This window comes from Gymnogyps californianus, chromosome 4 (genome assembly GCF_018139145.2).
Source record: "Gymnogyps californianus isolate 813 chromosome 4, ASM1813914v2, whole genome shotgun sequence".
Taxonomy (NCBI): domain Eukaryota; kingdom Metazoa; phylum Chordata; class Aves; order Accipitriformes; family Cathartidae; genus Gymnogyps; species Gymnogyps californianus.
In genome coordinates, this window is record NC_059474.1 from 60,691,954 (window position 1) to 60,717,922 (window position 25,969).

At 39.8% G+C, this 25,969-nt stretch overlaps 1 protein-coding gene across 6 annotated transcripts; it reads right to left on the bottom strand.

Annotated features, from left to right (window-relative positions):
* Positions 1–1,881: 1,881 nt before the first annotated feature.
* YTHDC1 (YTH N6-methyladenosine RNA binding protein C1) lies at positions 1,882–24,619 on the bottom strand. Of its 6 annotated transcripts, XM_050896536.1 has the most exons (19): positions 24,557–24,619; positions 22,829–22,963; positions 20,487–20,588; positions 19,534–19,862; positions 19,047–19,401; positions 17,656–17,745; positions 17,102–17,155; positions 16,398–16,492; positions 13,754–13,862; positions 13,536–13,653; positions 12,363–12,447; positions 10,303–10,469; positions 7,674–7,756; positions 6,210–6,246; positions 6,078–6,117; positions 5,911–5,973; positions 4,184–4,318; positions 3,283–3,490; positions 1,882–2,293 (listed from the first exon to the last, which is right to left on the bottom strand). In XM_050896536.1, the coding sequence occupies exons 1-19, from the start codon at positions 24,582–24,584 to the stop codon at positions 2,286–2,288; spliced, it is 2,241 nt and encodes a 746-aa protein (XP_050752493.1). In that variant the 5' UTR covers positions 24,585–24,619; the 3' UTR covers positions 1,882–2,285. The 6 variants fall into 6 exon arrangements, 5 of the variants coding, with proteins under 5 accessions (XP_050752493.1, XP_050752492.1, XP_050752496.1 ...); XM_050896535.1 differs by lacking the exon at positions 1,882–2,293 and having other exon boundaries at positions 2,540–3,490; XM_050896539.1 differs by lacking the exons at positions 1,882–2,293; positions 22,829–22,963 and having other exon boundaries at positions 2,540–3,490.
* Between the last annotated feature and the right edge of the window lie 1,350 nt (positions 24,620–25,969).

The following is a 25,969-nucleotide window of genomic DNA, read 5'->3' on the forward strand; positions in this document are numbered from 1 at the left end:
GGTAATTGCTGCTCTAACTTTTAAAATTCATTAATTCAGCCTTTCCGTGTATGGTACTGTGGGTCCCATAATCTGCAACTAGTCACGTTATCTTAACTCTGTCCTCTCCTATAATGTCACCCAGGCTTGATGATTCACAACCAAAATGCCTCTCCTGTCAGAACAGCGCTCTCCAGATTGGACAGTGAAGCTAAGATCACGCGCTCCTAAAAAGTGCCCATCTGAATGGCCAAGATCACGAAAAACTGGGAGCTGCAAGTGGCCACTGAAGCCTGTATCATTACATTTTTACAAATGCACTGACTAGCTGTGGGCTGAGGGGAGACCAGAGTCTTAAAACCAGCAGAGAAATTACTTTTCTGAGAACCATTTCTTTTCCATTCAGTCTGGAGTCCTGCTGCACAGGCCATCATTCTAACTGCTACTCTACAGGGGTGTGAAAACCACTTGTCAGGAACTTGCCCATCTTAACCCCCAAATGCCTCTGAGCCATGCTAACTGATAAATGCAGGAAAACCTCTAGAGATGGAACTTGCAAAGTAGTAACATTACATGTGGGAACAGTGTCACTTGCCTTGCCTGAAAAGTTGGAGGGAAAACAATGCTGCTCTTGGCTCAGATAAGAGTGGTAGTAAATGCAGCACTCCTGAAATTGTTCAAGGTGCATTTACTGATGAAAGCCTACTAAAATGATGCTAGTTCAGGCCTCCTGTTCTAGGTAAGGTTATTCCACTCCTGTGCCAGCTTACTCAAGAAAGAACCTGCCCCAATTTTAACTGATATCTGCTGTATTCTGGATGCTACAGAATTGTTTTCAAACAGAACAGGCTGAGAAAACATATTTGTTTACATAATAAAATTCCCTGTGCTACATTAACTTTTTTATTAGCATTGTCAATAGTTTCAATGTCTGCTTACATCTCTTCAGATTACAACATTTATTGCTCAAGTGAATTGTTTCCAAAACTAAAGAGGGGTTAGAACAAGACTAGTGCTTCTCATGGTAACTTCTGGTACACTGTTCCTACAGTCATGATGGGATCATATGCAGGAATATGCATATTGAAATATGCAGAGTGAACAGAAAGCGGAACAACATAACCTTCAGGGCCCAGATCTGAAAGGTTTTGCTGTAACTGTTCATAGAGCTGGGTCCCTAGGCACAGCTCCATCAAGCTTGATCACTTAACAGCCCCCATCACCCAGCTTCTGCAAGCAGAACATTTGCTGAGTTGTCAGTTTGGTTGCCAGAAGGCCAGCAAGCCTCCTAGCATACTGCTTAGACACTGGTCAGATGGGGCTAACAAAGGACACAGGAAACTGTATAGCTGGGAAAAGCTGGACACAGAAAGTGCTCTGCAGTCACTTTAAGGAGGTGCTTCTTTTCTGTAACTTACTCAGAGAAATGTCGCTTATCTAGTATTGAATTTAAAAAGTAAAAAAGAAAATCAACCAAACCCAAACCCCCCTCTTCTTTCTAGAATCTGTATATAAAGCAGAGAAAGATATCAAAGAATGAAGGTGGTCTATGATGCATTTCTCCAATTAGACACAGTATGTGTACTGAATTCAATAGATTGATCTAATCCTACTGCTAATAGGTGTACCTCTCAGTGCACAGTAAACTGTTTTGAGAAACCCAAACATATGTTCAACTTCTTGTAATGTTTAAAAAAATCCCAACATACTTGCATGTTGGAGGTCAAACCTTTTGCTTAGCACATGTAGATGTTTACTGTAGCTGTGTAGACTAAAATATGCAGAGCCCAAATTATTGCCAGATCTAAAAACACCACGTGTTTCCACAACTGCCACACCGTGGCCAATCCTATATTGCAGTTTATAAAAACAGCTACAGCACTCAGCACTGTGGAGTTGGAGGTCTTTAAAGCACATGCTACAATCTGGTCTTGTTACATGAGAACACACTGAAGAAAGGTTATGAAGAAGTCCACTGAGGCAGTGCTACTCATACAAGTTTTGAGAACCAGGAAATTGCTGGAGAAACTGAACAACTTCCACTACCAGTTTTACTTTTTTTTTTTCACAGTTTTACCGTTGGCATTTAGATTCAAATATTTCCTATTTAAGAGAAATAACAAGCGATGCAGTAATCACTACAAAGAAGACATGGGGAGGGTCTAGATCTTGCAGGATGAACACACTCCTGGGAGACAGGTATGATTATTGCCGAGGACAGCCTCTCAACAGCTCGAACATCATTTGATTAAGTTGAACATGTAGGGCCTTAATAACTCTGGTTAGCCGCAGGAGCTATAAGTTGACTACTTCACTGTGGAAACAGAAAAGCAATTACCTTTTATTTCAGCAGTCTTTTTCCTAAATTCAGGCTTTGGATCAATTTCACCTATCACAAGAACCTTTAAACTATTTTTGAACACAAATACTTTCCTAGAACTGCCAAAATCTATCAAAGCTGGCAAGCTTAGAAGACCAAGAAACCCGATCTGGAGTTTTAATCATTTCAATAGTTACCAATTTATTTTTATAAAAAAAAAAAAAAAAAAAAAAAGGTAGCAATGTAGAATACAGCAATATTTTTCTGGTTCCACACACGCAGGTTGTGAACATTCCAAGCAATGTGTACATTTCGGAAGGAGACGAGACAAGAGAATTGACCAAAATCTTACTGAACATGGGAAGATTTTTAAAAAAGGTTAAAAATTAGGTATCAATAGTGCCTTCTTAATATTGCTTTCATTACTGAAGACTGAAAAAACACTTGACTTTACAGATGGGGTTAAAAAACAGGGAGGGAAGGGAGGAACAAAAAAAGAAAAAAAAAAGGCTGCTACAACACTGCCATACAGTCAAAAAAATCATACTTCAATATTTGCATACTTGATAGCAGCATTCTCCCACTGAACCATGTGAAACTACAGGAAGAAAACATCAAAGCAAAAAAAAAAATATGGCAGTTATCCATCAGTATTCAAAAACCTAGAATGAAGTCACTAAGTAGATGAACACTTATTGAGAATTAATCAATATCTACATTCTTAGCTGTTTCCCATTCTGCTCCAATAGAAACGCGAAGTTGAGTGTCAGCTTTGCGTATTTTATTTTTGGCCGATTTTAGTTTTTCCAGTTCATAGTTCACTGCATGCTTGGAATAGAGAGGGTCATTATAAATCCTTCTACACAACGAACTTTAAGTAGACAGCTGAAAATAAAATGTACTACTTGTAAACACACAAAAAATACAAGCTTTTTTTGTTTCAAGTGAGCACTGGTTCCAGATAGATTATCTTCGGTATCTACCTCTTTCACCTCTGTCTCTGTCCCGGTCACAAATCCTCTCTCTCTCCCTTTCCCGATCACGACCTCTGTCACGTTCTCTGTCTCTTCTATTATCTCTAGGACGGTCCCGTTCCCGCTCTCGGTCCCTCTCCCGAGGCCTGCTTCTCCGACCACTGACAACTGCTTGTGTGCGGCGAAGAAAGTCGTCTACTCTCATGTCGTAGTCGTGCTGTGATGAAAGGACAGCTGTTTATTTTCTTTCCCAGATTAAAATCCCCTCCCTTCCCTTATCCATAGGATTGGCCGTAACTCTTGGGAAAGCCCAGTATTTAAAACAAAAAAAAAAAAAAAATTACATCCAGCATCCATAAGCACAAGTTTCTTCTTTCATCTTCAGGGCAGCACCATGTCTGTGCTTTCACTGTGCAGAAGCTGGGGTTCAAATTCCAGATACTAGCAAGAGACCTGAAAGCTAAGCAGCCTTCAAAGCCAGCTAACAGAAATTATTTAACAATCTGCCCTGTTTTCTGATGTGCCTGTAAAAAGTTATAAAACACAAACTTTTTTGCTGATGATTTGTTGTGCATCAGTGCAAGCAATGTTACAGGCATGTCCTTATTCAAACTGGGCTTTAGCATGAAAAGTTTCAGAGCTAGACAGCCGGAATCCATTTTAAGCACACACCTCAGTTTAAGAGTATGTTCTGAGAATTCTGCACTTCCACATCACCCGGGAGAGGCTTTTCAAAGATGCTGGAAGTCTCTACTCAATCTAAATAACTGATCTTTCCAAGGAAAACTAACACAGGTCTTAAAAATGCAGTGTATCAGTGTCAGCAAATCTCAGGTTAGGCTACATCTGTACTCAAATTCCTACTCTCGCCTGCACACTCGCGTCCCCCTCTGTCTCTGTGGACACTTACTACTCGTTTGTCTCTGTATCTTGCTTCATGTGGTACAGGATGATGTCCTGAGTATGGAGGGTGAGCTTGAGGTGGAGGTGCATGGTGCTGATAGTAAGGGTGGTGTGGTGGCTGCTCCATACCTGGATACGGTGGCTACAAGAAAGTTATAGGAAGTTTGCTGAGTGTTTCAAGACAAAGGAATGCACACAAGGCTGAGTGCTGGGAATTAAGAGCAGAGGTTACTTTCATTCAGATGGAAAACATGACATCTAAATATATTCGATCACAGCCTCCTAACTGAATGGCAGACTATTTTTCATTAAGTTGGCAAGCTTTACTACTTCTCTACCACTGCTTTTTTAGACATTTGGCCAACACCCTCCCCAAGCCTCAAACATGCCTTTTTTCCACATCTGCCTCAAAGTGACATTGTACATAAAACTGCTGCTGCTTAAATGTTTTTTTTTTTTTTTCATCTCTGCATCTGGAATGTGAATTTTGTCCAAACCAGCGAGCTCTCACAGAAATGAGTCTTTTCAGTGCCATTCCTTATGAATATATTCCTATTTTAAATGAACAAACTTACACTGCAAGACAAATTATTTGACAAAAGGCTAGCAATTTTTTTTTTTTTTTTTTTTAAAGACATCTCTTGGCTGTTCTCTTCCATTTCTTCGATCAGCAAGGCCTTTCTTTCCCATATTACTGAAGCATCTTTGCTTGCATTGTTGTCACAAAGGAAGAAGGTGGAAGTGCTGGATTTTAGGATGACTACTTGGACAGCATGCAGAATGGGGAAGAGGGAAGAAAAAAATGGGAGTTTCTGGAGGCTTGGCTGTGTTTGAAAAACCATTTTCCTCCCAGTCTGACAACTTTGTTCACTTCCTTCAGTTACAACAAACCAGAGTTGTGTTGCAGCTGAGAAAAATGAGAGGCTATAGTAGCATCTCTACATCTGGCGTTGCCTTTTGCTCACTCACAGTATATACAAGAGCCAAAAGACTCATTACAGTTATCCAAAATCAGGACCCTCAGGGCCAGAATTACTAAATATAACCAAAATAACTAGTTACAATGACTATTCCTCCTGACATGATGGCAAAACCACCGCTGCACAAGTGAACTATCAGTTAATTTCCAATGTACGTGGCTGTAGACACGTGTGCTCACACATATGCTCATCTGACTGGGAAAAAAGCGCGTTTCAGTGGAGACTGCAATACAGCAAGACTTATTTTGGTTACGGTGTGCAGTACATTCTGCTACTTTCCTGCATGCTTCACTGCCATAGCCAAAAGCAAGCCACTGTGCAACACTAGAGCATGCCAGCCCATTCCATGAGCCTCTGCAGCAAGTCCACCTCTTTGATGCATTTGCTGTTTGAGAGAAAGCCAATTACTATGAATACGTAGCACAATACAAAATTTCATCACACTCTATTGTGTAGGCTAAAGGAGGGTTCTGCTATTTCCTCAGAGCTTTCAGTTTCTTGTAGGTTCAAACCAAGCCAGATTCCTGCTGCCGTACTGCTTACTAGAATGCTGGACTATTGCTGAGAGCTAAGTAAACTACAAAATACTTGATATAAATAATTTTTTCCCCTAAAAATTTTACATAGTTACAGCAAAGATACGTTTTAGGAAAAGGGAAGAGTTGAGTGCACACCAAATATGCTAGGCTCCTCTAGAGTGGAACAGAAAAAGCCATATTCTACAGAGACAAATTTAATTCAACAAGACACAAACCATTCCTTGCCATGGTGGTGGTGGTCCCATGTTGTGGAATTCCCTCACGTAATCGTTGTAGGACTAAAATGAAAGACAGTAATATTAACATTTGTGATGAGTGTTCTTTGGAAGCGCAGAAAACTGAATATAAAAAGTTCCCCAAGAGTCTGCATGCACCAACTTACCCCATTTAAAAATACATCTCGTCGAACTCCTGAAAATCGTCTGTTGGGAATAAAAATTTGTAGAACTAAATCCAATTTATCCATACAGACAAGTTACCAGGGCATAAAATGAATAACATGAACACACCTTACCTGTCTACTTCAGGATATCTGGGATCCTTTATATACCCTGTTCGAACATCAAGCAGTATTAATTCAATTTACCATCTCAAGTTAACAGTCTTAAAAAATATACTCATTAGAAACTGTCCTTTCATTTTGTGCCAGCTATGAAGTTGTCTCTACCTGCCATTACCCTCGCTTTCAAAATAACTCTCAAAAACTTACAACTTCTTGTAGACAGTACAGAAAAAATAGTATAATGTAGTAACAAAAAAAAGATACAGATATACCCACAGGAACTTGCACACGGTACAAACAAATACGCAAGGGGGCATCTGTGCAAATATAGACTTGAATTTTAGTCAAACGAACTGGGAATGCCCAGAAATTTGAAGGGTACTGTCCCTTGCCAGTCAGCACATAGCTGTTACTACTTACTAACTGTGTGTTCAGTAGAACTTGTTCATCTGGGCAACTCTTAAAGGCTGATTTCCTAACAGGTTTTGGATATAACGTTACACAGAAAATTAAAAACAACCTAAAAAACATCTGGAAAAGCCCCACAGGACAAAGAATTCTTACAGCTTCAGTAAATCCCAGGAAGTAAACTTTAAAGAGCTCATAAAATGGTGCAAAACACCAGACATGCTTATGCTAATAAAATAATGCTTCCGAGCTTCATTATGTTAAAAAAATTTGTTCTGTACTCTAAACAATGGTCTTGGAAAGCCAGGGAGCAGCAACAACATTCTTTTTGCATCAAAGAACACAGGCTTTGCAGTCAAGCTGGACACATAAAAGCAGATTCTTAAGAAAGATTTAGAAATCTACTACTGAAATAATGGAATACATATTTCTAATAGCAGTGAAGCAAGATTCAGTAGATTAAAAGTGACAATTTCTTAATAATTGCTTTCTGAAGAAAAAAAAAAATCCGCAATATTACCAGCGTTGTTGCTGCATTACCGCTGCAAACATCTCTGGAGAACAACAAAATTCCTTTCTCAAACTCATCATTAGACCATCTTGTAAAATGTATTGAAACTTCCCCCTCCCTTCCTCATTTCTGAAAACATAACCGAATGTCTACCGTCATCTCTAAACACAGGCTGCTAGTCAGGCAATCTCAGCTGACTTTCACAGTTGGAAATTTCTGATAAACATTTTAATTTGACAATTAGTGCATTGACAAGTAGGTCACACCAATTCTTGTGCCTGTGTCAACAAAGCGCTTGAGAGGATCATTCACAACAATGTACACAATTCTGAGGCTCTTAAAAGGGCTCAGCCTAGATTAACTCAGCTCTCTCAAACCTGTGAAACAGTGTCACTGACTTCTGCGAGAGGTGGGTTAAACCAGCAGGCAGCACTTGGGACAAGTCACATTTTATATCCCAGTCATATCAATATTTTACTTTTGAATTAATGAGGATACACTAAAAGAGAAAACACTTGTGAAGCGGTGCACACAAATCTGCATAGTAAGATATTAACCTGGTCTTTGGTGAAACTCAGGGGGATAGTCAATCCTTGGTTTCTTTCTGCTGTTATGAATATCATAATCTTCTGGTCGACGCCTACACAAATTAGATATCAAAGATTAAACAAGGTTGCTTGGAGCATTCGTCACAGCAGAATACCTCAAGAATAGCTTGAGCTGCCCAGGATCTCAATTTAATCATTCTGAATTCCATCTGCTTCAAAATGTTCTACAGCTTTAAATTTGAACTCAAATAATCAGGAACAACAGTCCGATTAAATACCCTCCACTGTTACTTTCTGGCTACAGGAGCTTTGGTAGTTAAGGAAGGAACTCTACCCAACTGTACCTTCGTACCAAACAAAGGGTAACAAGTTTGTCTAAAACAGACTTAGGCTTTAACGTTACACTTTCCACATTACATTTTGAAACAACCTATTGGGATAACAAAAGAATTTACAGAACTAAATACAGTGAAAATAGATGGCAAAATATATCATTACAGTCAGAAGGCATGGAGATTGCTGTATTTGATAGCTATGGGGTAAAGAATTCTATAAAAGGTCTATTTCCATAACATTTATAAATAAAACTGTGCATGCTTTGTGAAATTGCTTCTTTCACTGTAGCTTTTCTAACTGGGTAGGCCAATGATATTATTTTTAACAATTTCTGTTCTAAGCAATTTACCAGCAATGCATCTGTGCCTTTTACAGAAAATTTAAGAATGCTTAAGCTTCCTAATAATTAAAATAATTGGGGCTCTTTTCTATACAAACAGCTCTTTTACAGAAGAGATTTTATCTTTAAGAACTTTGCTCTCAGGGAGGAAGTTTGATTATGAAACAGTTACATTCCAGTTGCTGTTATGTTTAATAAAGAACTGAAAACTGGCTGCTAATTTTGCTCCACCAAGGTACATAAACATTAATGGGAGGCTCCAATTCTAACATAACAGTGTTTCTAAACACAAAGCAGCTACAAATCCATTCCCTTCCCCCCACCCCAGCAATATAATTCCTTATGACAAGAAATTAACACGTTCTTAAATCACTTAATTACTGTGCAACTTGCTCGCTGAGTAACAAGCTCATGTAGCTTTTAGTTTATATTATTTAAATGACTCTTTAGAGTCATTTCTCCTCCCCCTTCCCGACTTCAGCCTTTAAAGCCCACCATACCCAGTTACTAAGCTTTTTAAAATGAAAGCAGATTCTTTACTATGAGCAAAAAGCCCAAAAACCAAAGCAGTTGCATCTACAGCAAAATCAGATCAAGGAAAATAAAAGCTGGTGTAAAGAATAAACATACCGCTTTCTTGTAGTTTTGAGAGTGCATTTACGACCGGTATAAAATATGATAGAAACAGTTCATATAGTAGTCCAACTACTGACTTTAAGCTGTAAGCCACATACATAAATGGAGGCCCTGGCAGGCTTGAGAAGGTGTGGTGGTGTTATATGTATAGTTTGCAGTCCATTGCAAAACCTTCACTTGTATACACTTTATTGCACTGGAAACCTCTTAGCTTAACTTCAAAAGCCATCTTGGTGTTCAGTCCTTTAAAGCCAAAAATAGGGGGGCGCTGCCAGGTTTCCTCCTACCTACTCGTTACAGTGTCCTTTTTTTAAGCTCAAGGAAATGGGGACTCTTGTTGGGTATCTGTACCTACCACAGGATGTTTCCACAAAGAGGAAACTTAACCAAAGGTTTCAGCCCAAACCATACATCAGTCTGTATGCAAAGTGGCTACACGGGGAAAAGGTGTTTGGCAGAAGGACTAACATCAGTTCTTTGCAAAGACTTCTCCAATTCTGTAACAAGTTATACCCCCTTTTTTCCTGGAAAATGATGTTAAGTTCATATAGCAGTGATCAATAACCATGTCGATCCTCTAAAAATACTTTAAGTCCACAGGTACTGCCAGCATCTGGAAAGGTTGTATATACAGACACAGCAACAGCCATTCTTTTTGGTTTGTTGCCGGGTCTCCAAGGGCCACTTGATCCCTTTTGGAAAGAACCTACTGTTTTCAGAAGCTCAGCAAGATGTGTGAATTCAGTGGTTACATGTTAGAGAATATTTGGCAATGGGGTTAACACATCACGGTGACACAATTTGAAACAGTCCCAATAATGCTCCTCTTGAATATCAAAATAACTTAAATATTTTATCCTCAAAATGAGGCGGCATCTTCTGCAAAATTCTAAGTGATCCTTATAAAAGTCCCATATTTGATAAGGCTTATCCAGAGACACACCTGAAAGAAAAGGCTTTTACAAGATATTAACACATTTTTGGCATATAAATATTTCCTTCTCTCCATCTAGCCTGCTCATAATCAAGCCAAGCTTACCTACAGCTAGCATTACACGTTGCATTATCTCAATAAATGATCTAGTCTAAACTAGACAGCACTTTAAGAGCTTTTTTCTGCAAAAGCAAAGATCCCCATTTTCCTCTTGAAAAATGACAGACCGGGGAACCATGTGAAATCCTCAATGAAGCCACAAACTTGTCCATGCAGCTTGATTTGAGGATTTTCTCTCTTCTTTATCGCAGGGAAAGCTTTGACGAATCATATTCCTCCATCACGTTATTCTGATACATGTGCCTATTATCAGTCCAAAGAACGTTTCTAACCTTCCCACGTCCCGAACAGGGTCTCGACGGGATGGCCGTCCTCTTGATCGGGGTTGTGAGTGCATTCTTCTCTTGTGCCTCATTTTATGAATGACTTGATACAAGTCAATACTTTCATCAGGAGGGAAGAGAAGACAAAGTTGGGTTCCACATTCCGGCTCAATTTCCTAGAATTAGTTAGAAGTTCAGTAGTGGTTTATAAACTGAAGAAATGAAACTCTCCCCAAATACATTGACAACATACATTTAAAAAAAAAGAGACACTTTGAAGAGATTTCAGTACCACTAGAGACAGAGCAAAATTCACTTACATTACCTTTCACTCTTTAGGCACTACTTAGAATTTTCATAAAATAGTCCAACACTTGGGGCAACCATATCTTCCCATGAGACATACAGGCCACATCACTGTTTTGCTACAAAATCAGAGGACTGTTTTTCATCACAAAGAAAATGATCACCTATTACAGAGAGAAAAGTGACACACGTAGGAAAAAAATCCATCCGAGCTTCACATATAAAGCCATGGCCTGATGAAGTTGACTATTACCACTCAAAAGTGAGTTCTTCAGGGTATGATAGGTAGGTCCATGAAAATACCAGCTCAATGCTTGACAGCAGTCAAAACAAGCATATCGTGTGTTCAGGATTATTAGGAAAGGAACACAGAATGAGATAGTCATTATACCACACTGAAAGTCCATGTTCCACCCACATCTTAAATACTGGGTGCAGTTCTGACCCCTGCATCTCAAAAAATAGGGAGACAGTAGAAATGGAAAAGCTTCAAAGCACGGCACCAAGGATAACTGAATGAGCGCAACAATTCCTACATGCAATGACTGAGCAGGTCGGGTCTCCAGCCTAGAATAAGAGAGGAATATGTGGGGTATGGGGGACAAGATGGATACAACGGGAGCATCTAACACCACGAGTTGTTTGGAGGAGAGAGGGACAGAGATCAACTTGTTGACTCTCTCTTCTGGTACAAGAACTCGGGGCCATCAAATGAAGCTAGCAGGAGCCAGGTGCAAAACAATCCAAAAAACCTGCTTCTTCAACCTGGTGACTAGCAGGCCTGTGGAACGCCTTCCCAAAGGATGTTGTAAATGCAAGCAGCTCAGCATACACGTCCTCAGAGGAGAGATCCATTCAGGGTTACACAAAATGTAAATGGATAAATGACAAGCAGTTCAGGAAATAACCCAAGTTGAAAAGCAGGGAGAGCAAGCATCAGACAATGCTTGCCCAGTACCTAACAGTACAGCAATTTTATGAAAAAAAGATGAAACCCATGTCCGGATTGCAACTCTATAGTGAAGTGGACAAAACATTAAAAAATTTATTACCTTGACCATTTAACAGAAACAAAGTTAACTGAAATCCTTTTTCTTTTTTTTTTTTTTAAGTTCACACTAAATTAAAAACAAGACTGAAAATATTGTTCTACTTCTGCCACCCAACAAAGTGAACATGTCTATGGGCAAAATAATGCACAGTCTACATTTTCCATACAGTATGGGGATTACGCAACTCCCATCTTGCCTCAAGAAAGCAGAACCCGTTATTTTAGTCAAGGCGGGGTTACTTGATGACAGCAGCAACATACCCGCACTCTGGTATGTCTGACAAGACAAAGAGCCACCCCACTTAAAATTTACTTAGCATATACTTTATAACGGTAGAGTCTATGCCTTAAGCAATACAGTATTAAAAAAAAAATGCAACACAGACCACAGCTGGAAACACCAGAACTTGTTCTTAAAAACTGATGCTATATAGGTTTGCACACTATACAATGCAAGGCACATTACATTTCAAATCCAAAATATCACATAGTTTTGAAGTATCAAACACTGTTTATCACAAAGATGACAACAGAATTGGCACTGTATTGTTTTCTGTTTCCTCCTTCTGCAACATTAGAAATAAGCCGAGTGCCTTTGTCACAGTACTCTACTGCAAGTAACATCTGATCTAAAAAGATTCCAAATCTTCTGTACAAAGCTCAAAGCAAGCACTAGAAGATGTGGGTTATAGAAAAAAAAAAATTAACAAACCTGTCCATCGCGTCCAATCTTTACTGGCTTATGTTCGTTCCAAGGATTGGTCAGGTGAGCAGACTTAGTGAACGGCAATTCACGCCTAAATATGCAAGTGGCATCATTTATAGTTTTGCCTCCATTTTTTGTAAAAAAAATTTTAACACGCATACAGCAGGACATTTCATACAAAATAATCTTGTTACCCTTTGCGCTGTCAGGTCTCTGAATGAATGTATTAGTACGTATTAAGTATTAGTAACTGAAGATTTCACTTTGACTTATTCCAATATTAACTAGTATAGTCCATACTATGACAGCCTATCTTATTAAATTTTTTTTGGTCTTTGTACAATATCAAGATCATGCTTGCTTATCATCTCACCATCTGAATATGCTGACCAGTCTCTATGTGAGGTGGTAGCTCATGGTACCTACTGAAATAAATCCCTGAGCATCTAACCTAACTACGAAGCTAGAACCGCTTTGAGCTGGAGGTGGGAGTCAGTAACTTCCAGAGGACCTTTCTGACCTAGATTTTTCTGTAATTTGGAGTCTCACCTTCCCTGTATTTAGTCTTTCTGGCAGCCCAAAGTGCTTGTATAACCATGCAATGTATCTCACAGGACTGATACAGCTTTTTCTTAAGAGAGGTTTAAAACCTTTCCTGTAAGACATACTCAGTTAAGTCAATGAACATACTGCTCACAACCTATACATTATGCAAAATATCTGTACTATTTCATATGTTATTTTAGAGCAGTAGCATTTTCTTTGTTCAGTCAGATGCCAAGATGTCAGATGAAGACAGATCTGTCCTTACAGGATTTTTTTCCCTTTTATCCACAGCTGTCTATTCAAGTGAGCAGTTGTTTTTATTCAAAGACTTCAGAATACAGTTTTCTGGTTTCAGTGCAAGAGATCAGTGAATGAACACAATCAAGTGTTAAAAATCTCTAAATTAATTAAATTGTCTACATTAAAAAAAAAAAATTCTGTAGTGCATGTGAGGTACAGACCCAAGTTCCAAGCTCAGTAACATGGAGGCATGGATTTGGGGACACTGGAGGACAGATCTCTGGTTGAATCGAGTTTTCAAAAGGATGCTGTCAGCACTCGCGTGAGTAATACACAGAAATGGTATTATAATGCCTTGTTACTAAACAGCAACATAAATGAACAATTATTTACCTGCAAATCCAGTCAATTTTAAAGACACCTCCCAACATTTTTGCATTCATTCCTGCAGGCAGCACCCAGTGTATAGGTGATCCTCCATGATGGGACTCTGAAGACAGTCTTGCAAATCCTAAAGGATTTCACATGAATTGTAACAAAGACATAACAGAAAAGCTATTGCACATAAAACTCACTTTCACTTACCTTGATAATAGCTCGCTTTCCCTTACCTTGGAATTTGCCACTCTCTCTTACAGAAAATATCAAAATAACACTCCTCGCTGATCTAAATGCAGCATTAAGCTTCTTTTCATTCACTGGAAGTGTCGACCATACTCCCTAAAACAAAACAAGCCCCAGCCCACCACCAAAACGTAAGAGTTCATCTCAAGTTATTTAGCTAACAGAAGTATATAGTGCAGATGAAGAAAACAAGACCAAACTGGTGTTCTGGGATAGAAGATAATGGAAAGAGAAAGGTATTGCTAAATTCAGTTCCTTCAGAAAATATTTTTAGCCTGCCCCATGATAAAACTTTTAAAACACTGGCTTTTCAATCTTTTTTTGAACACTGCAGATGCATTTAGACCATCTATAAGGTTTCATTTGTAATTATAATCAAGGACAGATACATGAAAACCTTTGCCTTTAGTATCTTTAATTTATGTTTTAAGTGACTTTGGGAGTTCATGTATTACATAATACACACAAATTATGAAAAACCAGCAGAATATATACTGAAAGGTGGGCAGGTAGACTTCAGTAACCTTCTTAGTATGACAGATTTGTTGAGGACAGCTTGCAGACTTTAAAACTCTTTTAGTGAAAGGCCAGAAACACGAAAGACACCAGACCAACTGTTGTGGTTTAACCCAGTCAGCAGCTAAGCACCACACCACCGGTCCCTCACTCCCCCCCCAAATCCCCCGCTCCCAGTGGGACACAGAAGAGAATCAGGAAAGAAGGTAAAACTCGTGGGTTGAAATAAGAATGGTTTAATAACTAAAGTAAAATATAATACTAACAATAGTGATAATGAAATAGAATAATAATACTAATGAAAAGGAACATAACAAAAAAAAGAAAAGGGGGGGAAAAAAGGAGGGGGGGGTGGGGAAACCAGTGATGCACAATGCAATTGCTCACCACCCACTGACGGATGCCAGAGCAGTGATCCACCCCTCCTGGCCAACTCCCCCCTGTTTATATACTGGGCATGACGTTCCATGGTATGGAATACCCCTTTGGCTAGTTCAGGTCAGCTGCCCTGGCTAGGATCCCTCCCAGCTTCTTGCCCACCTGCTTGCTGGCACAGCATGGGAAACTGAAAAATCCTTAACGTAGGATAAGCGCTACTTAGCAACAACTAAAACATCAGTGTGTTATCAACAGTATTCTCACACTAAATCCAAAACACAGCACTGTACCAGCTACTAAGAAGAGAGTTAACTCTGTCCCAGCCGAAACCAGGACACCAACATTTTAAGTTGGCAAGACAACTCAAAACAGTTTGTTCAGCCTTCCACATCCCCACCTAATTCCTACCTTTTCCCTTTCACCAGCCATTGTGTAGTCACGCACAATAAAACCCAATCTGTTTTAAGGTACCAACCGAGGTGAGCTATAGAATACCAATTTGCTTATCACTTATCAGCAAGATCAGCTCCCCAGTCCATTCTCTGGGCAAACTCAGAGGATAAGCTTATGCTGGTTTAGTATGTTCAAACTTCAGCCTCAGAACATGATCTAGGATCTACCAAAGAAAATGTTCCTCCCCTTCCTTTTTTATTGAAGGTATGTTCTCATGTCCTACTCCGCACTCAGATTAGTGCTTGCCTGACTCTGACAATTCATTAGAGTCACCAGAGAACTATTCGGTGTTTTTACTAGCCTTCAGTCAGATGTGTATTGCTTTAGGCTGCTTGTGAAGACCTGCTGTGAATTAGAACAACTTATTACATTGGCACCACAAAAGCCAGTTTCATGAAAGTGCAGTGGCAAAGCACTGATGCCTATACACTGAGAGACATCCACTCCAAGAACTTCAGGAACAAGGATACTGTTGCAGCCCCAAGTGTGGATAAGGCACAGAAAGGATATACTCCTCTAAAGAGCTAAAGCAAACACCAGTCAGAATGGTGTTCACTGCACAGATCAGACCCAAAGCTGGGGGGGTGGGGAGCCAAACCTGTTCAGGAATTTTAAGATTCATTTAATCATTTTAATGCTATTCTATTTTAGAAAATCTTCAATAATATAATCACCTACTCTGTGTATATTGTGTAACAGCAAATCAGCTATTTTCTCTACAAGCTGTTCCAAATAACACATGCAAATACAAAACCACCAGAGTGGCCTAGTGCCATTCCTCAGCAGCTGAAGTCCAGTGCACTGGAATCCCTCCCAAAGAACTCCCTTACACCAGCACTGCCAGGCACACAGTTCTGCAATAAGGCTTCAGATCCCTGAATCAACTGAAAAAACCTACTTTTTAGCATTAGATGAAAGCCAAAACAACCTTCTGAACCTCCTCACAGTACAGCGATATGAACACAGGTGCTGATGAAAGGGAGAAAACACCATCACAGCATTCCTAATGGAAGTTGGCTTAGGACGTTATCAAACAGACCTTGAGGCCCCTTTTTAGCCCTACTCTTATCAAGACAAATGACTGATGGTCTAAAAACTTTTCTAGGTTACAGTGGAAGCAGAATAGCTACCCTTGAAGAATCAAGGAGCAGCAGCTTTCATACTTGCCTCTACTAAGATCTGAGTGATGGAGAAAAAAATGCATCTATCTATACGCTTTTCTATAGTAAGCTGAGTGTGTTTGAAAATTGACAAAGTGATCAGTTTGAAGAAAATTCAACATACCTTTGCTTTAGCAAGTGATACGTTTTCATGGTTATTACTCTTGATGAGAAAGAATCTTGCATCTTGGAGAATGTATTTAAGTTTACTTGTTTGGTCTGAAAAAACAAAGTGTCAAATAAGCTGAACTGTAAATATTTACAGTTGTCAAACATGTTGCTTTGAGTGTAGATAGTTGTTTGTTTCCTTCAAAATGCACTGTATCCCACCCAGTTCCTACCTATGTATTATCACAGTCAACCACCCAACTTGAAACTTGAAGTCTAGGCTGTACAGCACAAAATGCCAGGGGAAACCAAATCAAAACTAAAACTTAGATATTCAGGTAAAGAAAAAATAAAATCAGCATGATTCAGTGATGTTCCGATATACAGGACTTACTTCCTTGCTTAAGAATCTTTGGATAAATACTGGGTAACATTCATATCAGCATGAGTTGTCCAATAGAGAATGCTGCAATGTTCCTCTTTTCAGATGTAAGCACTTTATTTTTTGCTTTGCCTCCTCTGCAAGGAGCAAAATGACTGAATTTTTTGCATATCGCTCTCAACACATGCAAAAGTAGCTCAAGATTTACTTGTTATGCTTAGAACAATTATGCGCTCAAACTGATTTATATCGGAACATTACTACTTACAGGTAATTTAATGAACAGAGACAATGGCTTACTATGGGGCATGCATTAAAAATTCAAATTTAAATGATACCTTTTTGGACAGCACGAACGGAAGATGATAATTTCTCATGCTTCTTTTCTGAACCTGTGTTTAGCCAAAGTACATTTGTTCAGATTGAGCCTTAATAGAGATAATATACAATTTCTACAGCCTTGTCACATACAATTTTCATTCATGACAAATTATGCTTTCTGGCGCGCACCCACACACACAAAAAATACTACTCAATGTGCACGAGTGTTTTGTTTTGGTTTTTTTTGGTTTTGTTTTTGGGTTGTTTGGTTTCAGTTTGTTTTTTTAAAATAGTATTTGAACAATTTCCTACTCAGAAAACTAGTCACTGAATCATCATCTTCCAAGTTTAAAAAAAAAGTGAAAATTCCACTTAAGCAACAGAATAGCATTAAAGTAACAAGAAAGCCTACTTCCCCCCAAAGGTATCCACACACAACATGCCAGAAGTCAATACCAAATTATACAAAGCTACATACCCCATAAATCTCTACAGCCAGTTACATTTATTTTAGATTACACATTAAGATTTGATGCAAGTCAGGATGACAAGCAATAAAAGGAAAGAATACCTGCATACGATTCTGATGCAGAACTTCCACTTCTGTCAAAAACAATCGGAGAGATACCTCTAGCTCTCTTCCTCTCTTTCTTTTTCTCATCTAAAAAAAAAGCCCATAACAAATAAAAGCAATATTTTAAACATCATGTGGCAGGCAAAATTGAGATAAAAAGTACTGAGATGGGAAAAACATCTGTAATAGTGAAGTTAGCATTTGGCTTGCACGTGAAAATTGTGGTTGTTGCCCCAAAACTATCACACACAAAAGAAGCAAATGCTAATTACTCAAGCTTTTCATTCACAAAACGAAGAGAAACGCCACAAATCTAGTAATTCTGTACAAAGTTTAGAGACAGAATTTATCTCCTAGGTGTTTTAGTAAGGGTGGTTTAGCTCTTCTCTCCAGCCTTCAGCCAAATTTGCAACACAGAGCACAAACTGCGTTGTGATAGTGATATGGGCTCATTCACTCAGAGCTCAGCAAAATGGCAAGAGGTATGAAAACAAAACGCTGTGGCACACAAGAAATTATTTCCACTCTTAAAAGTGTTATGTTATACTCCGGAGCTTTTTAGAACAGTTATTACAGCTTCATTTGTCTTTAGGTTACACCTTTCTGTTCCCTAATTCCAAACAGCAGAGCTGAGCCAAAAAAGGCATTATATCTCCATCACCTATGGAGACTTCAGACAAGGAAGATGCACAAGAGGAATCGTAACAGGATTGCAAACCGCTTTCTTAAAAAAAACAACCAAACAAACAAAAAAAAACAACGAACAGCCAAAACCAAAAGTATTTACGTCATTAACACTTCACATCTGTAAGTCAGGACCAGTTACAATATACATCTGTGAAGCATTTGTTTCCAGTTTCTGCTTAAAACATTTCTCTCCTTCTAAGTTTGCCCTAATAGCTAATCATTTCAACTTAGGTTTAGATTTCCTATGCTGAAGGCAGCCACTATTTAAGATTCAACTACCCTTCCCTGGGGAGACGGTGCTTTTACCACACCAGTCTACCTGGTCACTCATCGAGATGAATACAGAACAGCTCAACACCAGCTTAAAAATGAATTGTATGGGAAACTAAGCCATTAGATACCTAAGAAAATACTAATTCTAACGTTTCAAAGCATTGAACAGCAAGGCCAAAGCAATCAAGAACACTATGAATCCTCAGCATGGTAATCCTGATATTCATAAGTTTTGGTGTAAGGAAATACCACTTTCCAGTACATTTTTTCCTTGCCTATGGTATTTCATAATTAACATCTTACTGACTTGTGCTACTAAGGCTTACGTTTGACACAGTCAGGAACTGGTTATTTCAGTGGTTATTTTTAAAAGCAGCCAAACTTTCAATGGCAAGGTATTTCAGATTAGCATGCTAGATGTTACCTACCTGATGCATCTGAACCAGATCCAGATCTGACTGACCCATCTGTGAAAGAGGCGGATTCAGAATCAGAATCACTGGCTTCACTTCGTGTGTCATAGTCATTTCCTTCCTTCTGATCTCTCTCATCCTGTTCATACTCTTCTTCATCCTCCTCCCCATCTTCTTCCACCTCTTCGTCCTCCTCCCCTTCATCATCTTCCTCTTCTTCCATTCCTTCCTCCTCGTTCTCTGTATTGCCTTGTTCAGAGGAACCACTACTGCCAGTCTCATGATCTGAACAATATTCCTCAGAGTTCACCTCTTCTTTAGAAGAATGGCTGGATCTGCTTGGTCTTCTATCCACATCATGCCTGATTCTCTGACGTTTAAAGAAAAAGTGAATCAGCAGTCATATAACATTGTCAGGATGCACACACAGTCCTAAGAGAATGTGCCTTATAAAAGTCTCATATAATTGCTTTATTTATAAGGCAGCAAGAATATTTAATACCTCTGAGCCATCTGGTGTAGAAGATTTCGCCCTTCTGTCAATATCCCTCTTCCTCATGCAAGTTTTTTCTGGTTGTCCTTTATAAGGTTCCCTGGAACTGCTTGACATGCGTGTCTTTCGATCACCATCTGGGCGCTTGTTTCTATCAGACCTCTGATACTCCTCATTCTTGTATTCTGATACTGGTTTTCCTTTTGTACTCACTATTCTCTTGTTATTGCTAACTGATGAACTAGGAGGCTTTGGCATCATTTGCCTTGATGAATGCACAGAAGGTTTTTGTCTCTTGCTTTCAGCGTTTTCCATCCTGTCAGTTTTTCTTTTTGATCCTTAAATAGAAAGGGATATCAAGTTCAATGTTATTTTGTATATCAAACCAAAAACAGTGCAGAGGCTTGTACTTTCTCTACTTGGGGTAATTCCACTGTTGCAGTCATAGGTAGCATCTTCCAGTTGTAGGCTTTGCAACAACACTCAAAACTGCTTGTTAGGAACAGCTCATCTTCTAAAACATATATTTTACTTTAAAAGAGCAATGCTTTAGGCTTTGGTAGGTGTTTTCTAAATTTTATATATGGGAATGCTAAATTAAACGCTTACAGGATTGGCCTAAAGCCAAATCAAGAACTGAGCTGGAACCAGACTTTGGGACCCCCTTGCTCCATTTCCATTTCACTTCATTGAACTAAAAAGGAGAGTCATTTTCTAACAGCAAATGATTCACAACAAGCCAGACTCAGCAACTGCTTTTGAGACAAAAGGAAACCTAGTTAACTGTTTGCCTGGAAGGTCAGGTAAAAAAGCAGATGTCCATGAAATAAAAGATTTTTGGAACTCTTTCATTCTTCAAATCAGGTTATAAGAGCCGCTACTTCAACGACTTTAACCTTAATAAGAAAGATGGTTTCTACCATTTACATTCCTGCAGGATATCCACTACCAAAGTCACCTACCCTTTTTCTCACTTTTATCTTGCTCACTGTCAGGGTTATACAACTCATCATCTTGGTCAGGAGCATCAGTCAGAATGTCATCCAGAACGTTCAGTTCACCATCTGAAAACAAACAAACAAAAAGTTAAAAACAACTATAAAAAGTCTGGATATGTAATCTACAGTAGAAATAGTATTTACAAACCCAAACATTTCCTTTAGGGTTACAGATCTGCCACAAGGCAAAAATTAAAGTCTTACTGATTTACTTCCACAAGTTCAGTTTGAAGGATCAAGCAAAGCCAATAAAAGAAATCAAATACGTCACAGGATGCATTTAGGCCTCTGAACAAGGTCCAAGTTGGCTCCTCATGTCACACAAGCCTTGCAGGAAAGCTGACCTACAAATGAAAGCTTAACAAAAAAGCCTGTACAAAATTTGAGAAAAAGGAGACCGGGAGATAGTCTGAGCGCCATAAGCAAAGAGGAGTGACCTCTCTCCTCAAAATCCTGAAGAACTTGTACCCTAAATTATCTCTCCTCCTGCCCCACTATTTTTTATGTCATTGCTGTGTTAGAAGGGTGAGTTTTGTGGTTCACCTACAAGTAGAAAAAACTCAACAGGCCAAGTTAACAACAAGAACATAAGCTAGGTCACCCCACTGAAGAAGGGGAAAGTAGTACTTATTTGCTGCATAATTAATTCTGAGCCGCTCTGAAAAAAACCACTACAACTAATTCACCTTGATCAAAAGGGCAAAAGTTTAAGAAAATTCATGTTAGAAGCAGTAAATGACCACACTTGGTCACACAACTTTTAAAATTTGTCACTGTTTCCGACTCTGTTTCACTTTGCCTGAAACCAAAGAGGATCTGGTAGAAGAAGGATTCACCAGCTGTAAGACAGCAGATGTATATTCCAAGCACTTAAAAAAATAAGAGTGAACTAAGCCTAAACATGCAAAGGGAAAAATAATAGAAAAGGTACTAATTTTGGAATCTTATATTTCTTCTCCTAAGCTCTGGAATTCTTAGCTCTTTCCACTTTATATTACTATGATTGATTCTGTTTTCTGCATTCAGGAAAAGGGAAACAGAGGAAACTCCAAGGATTCAGCTAGCTGACAGCATCTGTAGAAGACAGATTGTACAACGTTATAAAGCAGCAGGTAAGGACTCCTGTACTGGACAAAATTGGGATAAGGCAGCAAATTAAGTCCTCCAGAATTTGGCAACTTGTCTATCTCAAAATCTTGAGGTGTGCCACAAGAGAAGTTTTACAGTCCGATATTAAAAAAGACACAATCCACACCAGAAAAAAAGTTAGTATTATAATTGTATCTCTACTATATACTACTGAATCTGAAGTCAGCATGTGTGCTAGCTTTCCTGCTGGCATTTCTCCACATTTTCTGTGGTAGGGGAATGCAGACGTAGTCCCTGAACTGCACAACTGCTATAGCTGATGCAAAGGAAGCGGTGCAGAGAGGAGGATCAAGCCTTTCCCTGTCAGTTTACAGTTAGAGGGCATTTAAATATAACATGAAGCTGCATCGTAATTCTCTTGGGAATAGCCCTTTATGTTTGTAGATACCTATATATCTACAGCAAATATTCTTGCTGTTACTGATGAGATACATAGCAGTCAGATTCATGGCTGTGCAACTGCTAAACATGGGCTGCAATTTCCTGGCTTGCATTCTGCTTCCCCACGGAAGACTAGGCAAGTTCAGAGCACAACATTTTTTTACTGCAGACTAATAAAAAAAGAGGTGCACTACGATTAGAATATTAAACATATCACCCATCTCAGATCACATATATTGAACCTTAGATTTATTTTCCTTTTGATGAACCAACAGCATACTTGAGTAAACTACATTTAACCTAGCTACTGCAGTAGCATTCAGAGGTGCTAACAGACTCACCTATCAGCTGGTTCAGAAATAAATGAGAAGAAAAATTTAATGGAATAAGCAAGTCTGACACATACTCTCTAATAAATCCCTTCCAGGTTAGGTGGGCCTGATTTATACTTGGAACCTTAAACAAGTACACAAAAGACAGGAGCAGGATGAGTTCCCCGCCTTCTGTAGATATATCCATCTGATTTATTTTAAAATAAATTTCCAGATTTGTTTAGCAGCCTGGTGATGCAAAACGGGCAACATGAACACACAGTTCCTGTCTCTCACTTGCATCGGGTATACTGCTCAACTGATTTCCACAAGATGATTCCACTTACTGAACTGTCACTGTTAGCGTTCAACCTGATGAGCTAAATTATCTCAGGCAGATCAAGATAAGCATCAGGAAAAGCACAAAAAAAGAAACAGAAAAAAGGTAGAGGACAGATTTCTTACAGTTCATCACTGCTGAAGAGGGAAGGTCCAAATGAGTCCTTTTCATTACAGACACTCCCAACTGGGGTCTCCTGCAACTCATCTTTTGTTGACTCTGGGGTGTGTTGGATCCTTCCATGAACAAATTTAACTCACCTGAAACAGCAGGAAAGTAACCTGAGGAGGACATTTTTCCTCTGCTGGCCATGAGCATTAGATCTATTCAAGGAAGGGTCCAAGCAAAAATCTGATATGGCAAACAGAAGAGATAAGACCAGGCAATTTCAAACTAAAAGGGTATACGAGATTTATTTCCACTTTTTTAAGCAGTGAAATAGCATTTCTCTTCCAAACAGAGCGTAAAAATAATGTCGCAATTACAGTATAAATAAGTTCAGTTACAAACAAGTGTGCATTAACACCTGCTATTCAGTCAGAATCATCCCTTTCATAGGACAGAAAACTAACAGCAAATTAACATACAAAACATAAAAAAATGTCTTGTCTGCTACTCATAACTTGACCACTGTCAGTGATTAAAAAAAAAAAAAGAAAAAAACCAAACATCCAAATAAAAGCCCATCTGGATAAATGATTATATGAGTAGAAATTTACAAATGACAACAGTAAACATTTCAATTTCACTGCTCATCCATGGTGGCAGCTCATATTTGTTTCAACACAACCTGATCATATCCTATCCCACCAGTCTTACAGTAATACAATTAAGAATCAAGCACCAAAAATAATTTTACTTATCAGTTCTAACAAAATCTAGTGGGAATTTTCCATATGATCTAGTTTCACAATAAATATTAGAGACACCAAACTTTCGCCACTCTGACAAAGACATTTTATGGACATCTATCCTGCAAAAAACTTTACATGAAATGCATTACATAGAAATCCAAAACAATGTAAACCAGACCACAATGCCACTGTGATCCTTTACCTTTTTTATAACACTGTTATTATCTGCACTAAGCACCAAACAGCAATCTTCTACATCTAAACTTTTACTTCTTAAATGGACTATTTTGTGAGGACTGACTCATATAACCTCATTGACAACATGCAGATCACTTCAGCTTCCGCGTATAGTGACAGGCAACTATAAGAATTGTGAATATACATTACCCTAGAAACGTTTAATTCCTTTAACTCAAACTTATTTACCCACAGTGCCCAGAAAGCATAACTGACTGCAAAAAGCCGAGCAAAAATCATCAAAATAATATTCCAACGTCAGCTTCTGCTTGCTAAAGTAACTACATCCCTCGGCAGAAAATCCTGCAAAAAATACGGCTAGAAATCCAAGCAGAAATAAAGAAAAGCAGATACCTTCTGCGAGAAGATAGCCACCAGTAACTTGCTGCCAATAATGTTAAACTTATGGCCCACGAACTTATTCCTATTCCCACTGCTCAAGTCACCTTGCCCTGAGCCCACTGCCGCCGGGGCACCACATCACGGCACGATGGCCCTATCACCTCCAGCACCCCAGCGCACAGCAGGGAGCGTTTCCCCACACGCCACGTCTAAAGACTACGAAAACCGTCCTCGAAGAGGGCCTCCGGACCCCACCGGCCCTCCGCTCTCCTCACGGACGTCTCCCAGAGTGAAGGCCCAGCACCAGCAACTAAGCAGGCCGCGGGGAGAGGGGATGGCTCGGGGAGGAGGGGCCCCTCCGCCCGAGCCATCCCCCCTTCCCGGGGCCTAGCCGTTGCCTCCACCCCTACCACCGGGTACCTTTTTCCTCCCGGCTATCAGCCGCCATCCCGCCGCCGCCACGACGCGCCGAGCGCCTAAGATGGAGGCTCCCTCTTCCTGCACGTAACGATTCCCTCTTCCCAGAGTGCACCGCTTTGTTTACGGTCCGCTCGTCACAGGGCACCGCGGGCGGGGGGGGGGCGGAGAGAGAGAGCGGGCGGCGCATGCGCGGGGGAAGGGCGGGCGGGCGGGCGAGGGCGCGCGAGTAAGGTTGTGCTGCACGGCGCCCCAGTGCTGTTGGGCGCTGAGGAGAAGTCCGCCGTTTTTGTCTGTTGGCGGTGTTACTGCGTGGTGGGTTCGTTTTAGAGCGCGGCCCTGAGCTGTTATGTCTGCTGGGAAAAGAGCTGTAGGGAAGGAAAGAGGTTTCTGCCCTCTCAAAGTGATGGAAGTTGAGGGGAAGCGTGCTTCTCTCGGTGTTCCTGCGGTGTTGTGACAGCTGTGTGAGGTGTTGGAGCTCTTGATGTGGGTCTTGAGTGGGGCAAAGTAACCAATGCCTTCTGGATGTTAGGTATTGCTATTCCCCAGGTTTCCTTTAGCTGTGAATTTTTTTTTTTTTCTCAAGCAAATTTTTTTTTTCCCTTGCTCCTGGTGATGTTCAGCTTATTTTGTAACATATCCATTCAAATATGAAACAAGTGTGCTTGATTAATCCAAATTATTTTTTAAAGAAATTTGGGATTAGGGCATGCTTCTTTCTTACCATAACCTAGGTGAAAACTTACCACCTCATTGTAGTTACCCTTTCAGGCAGCTTGTGAAGAGGCCTGGCCACTTGAGTGGCCTTCAGTAGGTTATTAGGGCTGCATGTAACTTGCAGTTATCAAGTTAGAGCTTGTTTTGTCCACTATGGTATTTTAAATCCTATCAGCTGGCATGCTAGTGTTAAAAAAGCTCTACCTGCTTTTTTTTTTTTTTTTTTTTATTTTTAACCAGAGTAGATGCATAGCAAGGTGATCAATGCTGTAGACTAAATGATAACTCTTGTTTTAAGGCTGCAGATATTAGAGTAGCCTGATAGGTGCAGCCAGTTGTATTGGGTTTGCGTGGCAAGGTTTTGGTAGCAGGGGGGGCTACAGGGGTGGCTTCTGTGAGAAGCTGCTAGAAGCTTCGCCTATGTCCGATAAAGTTAATGCCAGCGGGTTCCAAGACGGACCTGCTGCTGGCCAAGGCCGAGCCCATCAGCAACAGTGGTAGTGCCTGTGTGATAGCGTATTTAAGAAAGGGAAAAGAAGTTACAGGGGAGTTGCAGTTGCAGCCAGAGAGAGCGGAGTGAGAATATGTGAGAGAAACAACTCTGCAGACACCAAGGTCAGTGAAGAAGGAGGGGGAGGAGGTGCTCCAAGCACCAGAACAGAGATTACCCTGCAGCCCGTGGTGAAGACCATGGTGAGG

Coding starts and splice junctions, on each gene's coding strand:
- YTHDC1 (XM_050896535.1), bottom strand. CDS start 24,584: ATGGCGGCTGATAGCCGGGAGGAAAAAG. Junction 17,746..19,046: donor ATCTGGTTCAGATGCATCAG/GTAGGTAACATC, acceptor CTTTTTTTTTAG/ATGAGAAAAAGAAAGAGAGG. Junction 12,448..13,535: donor AAAATTGACTGGATTTGCAG/GTAAATAATTGT, acceptor TTGCATATTTAG/GCGTGAATTGCCGTTCACTA.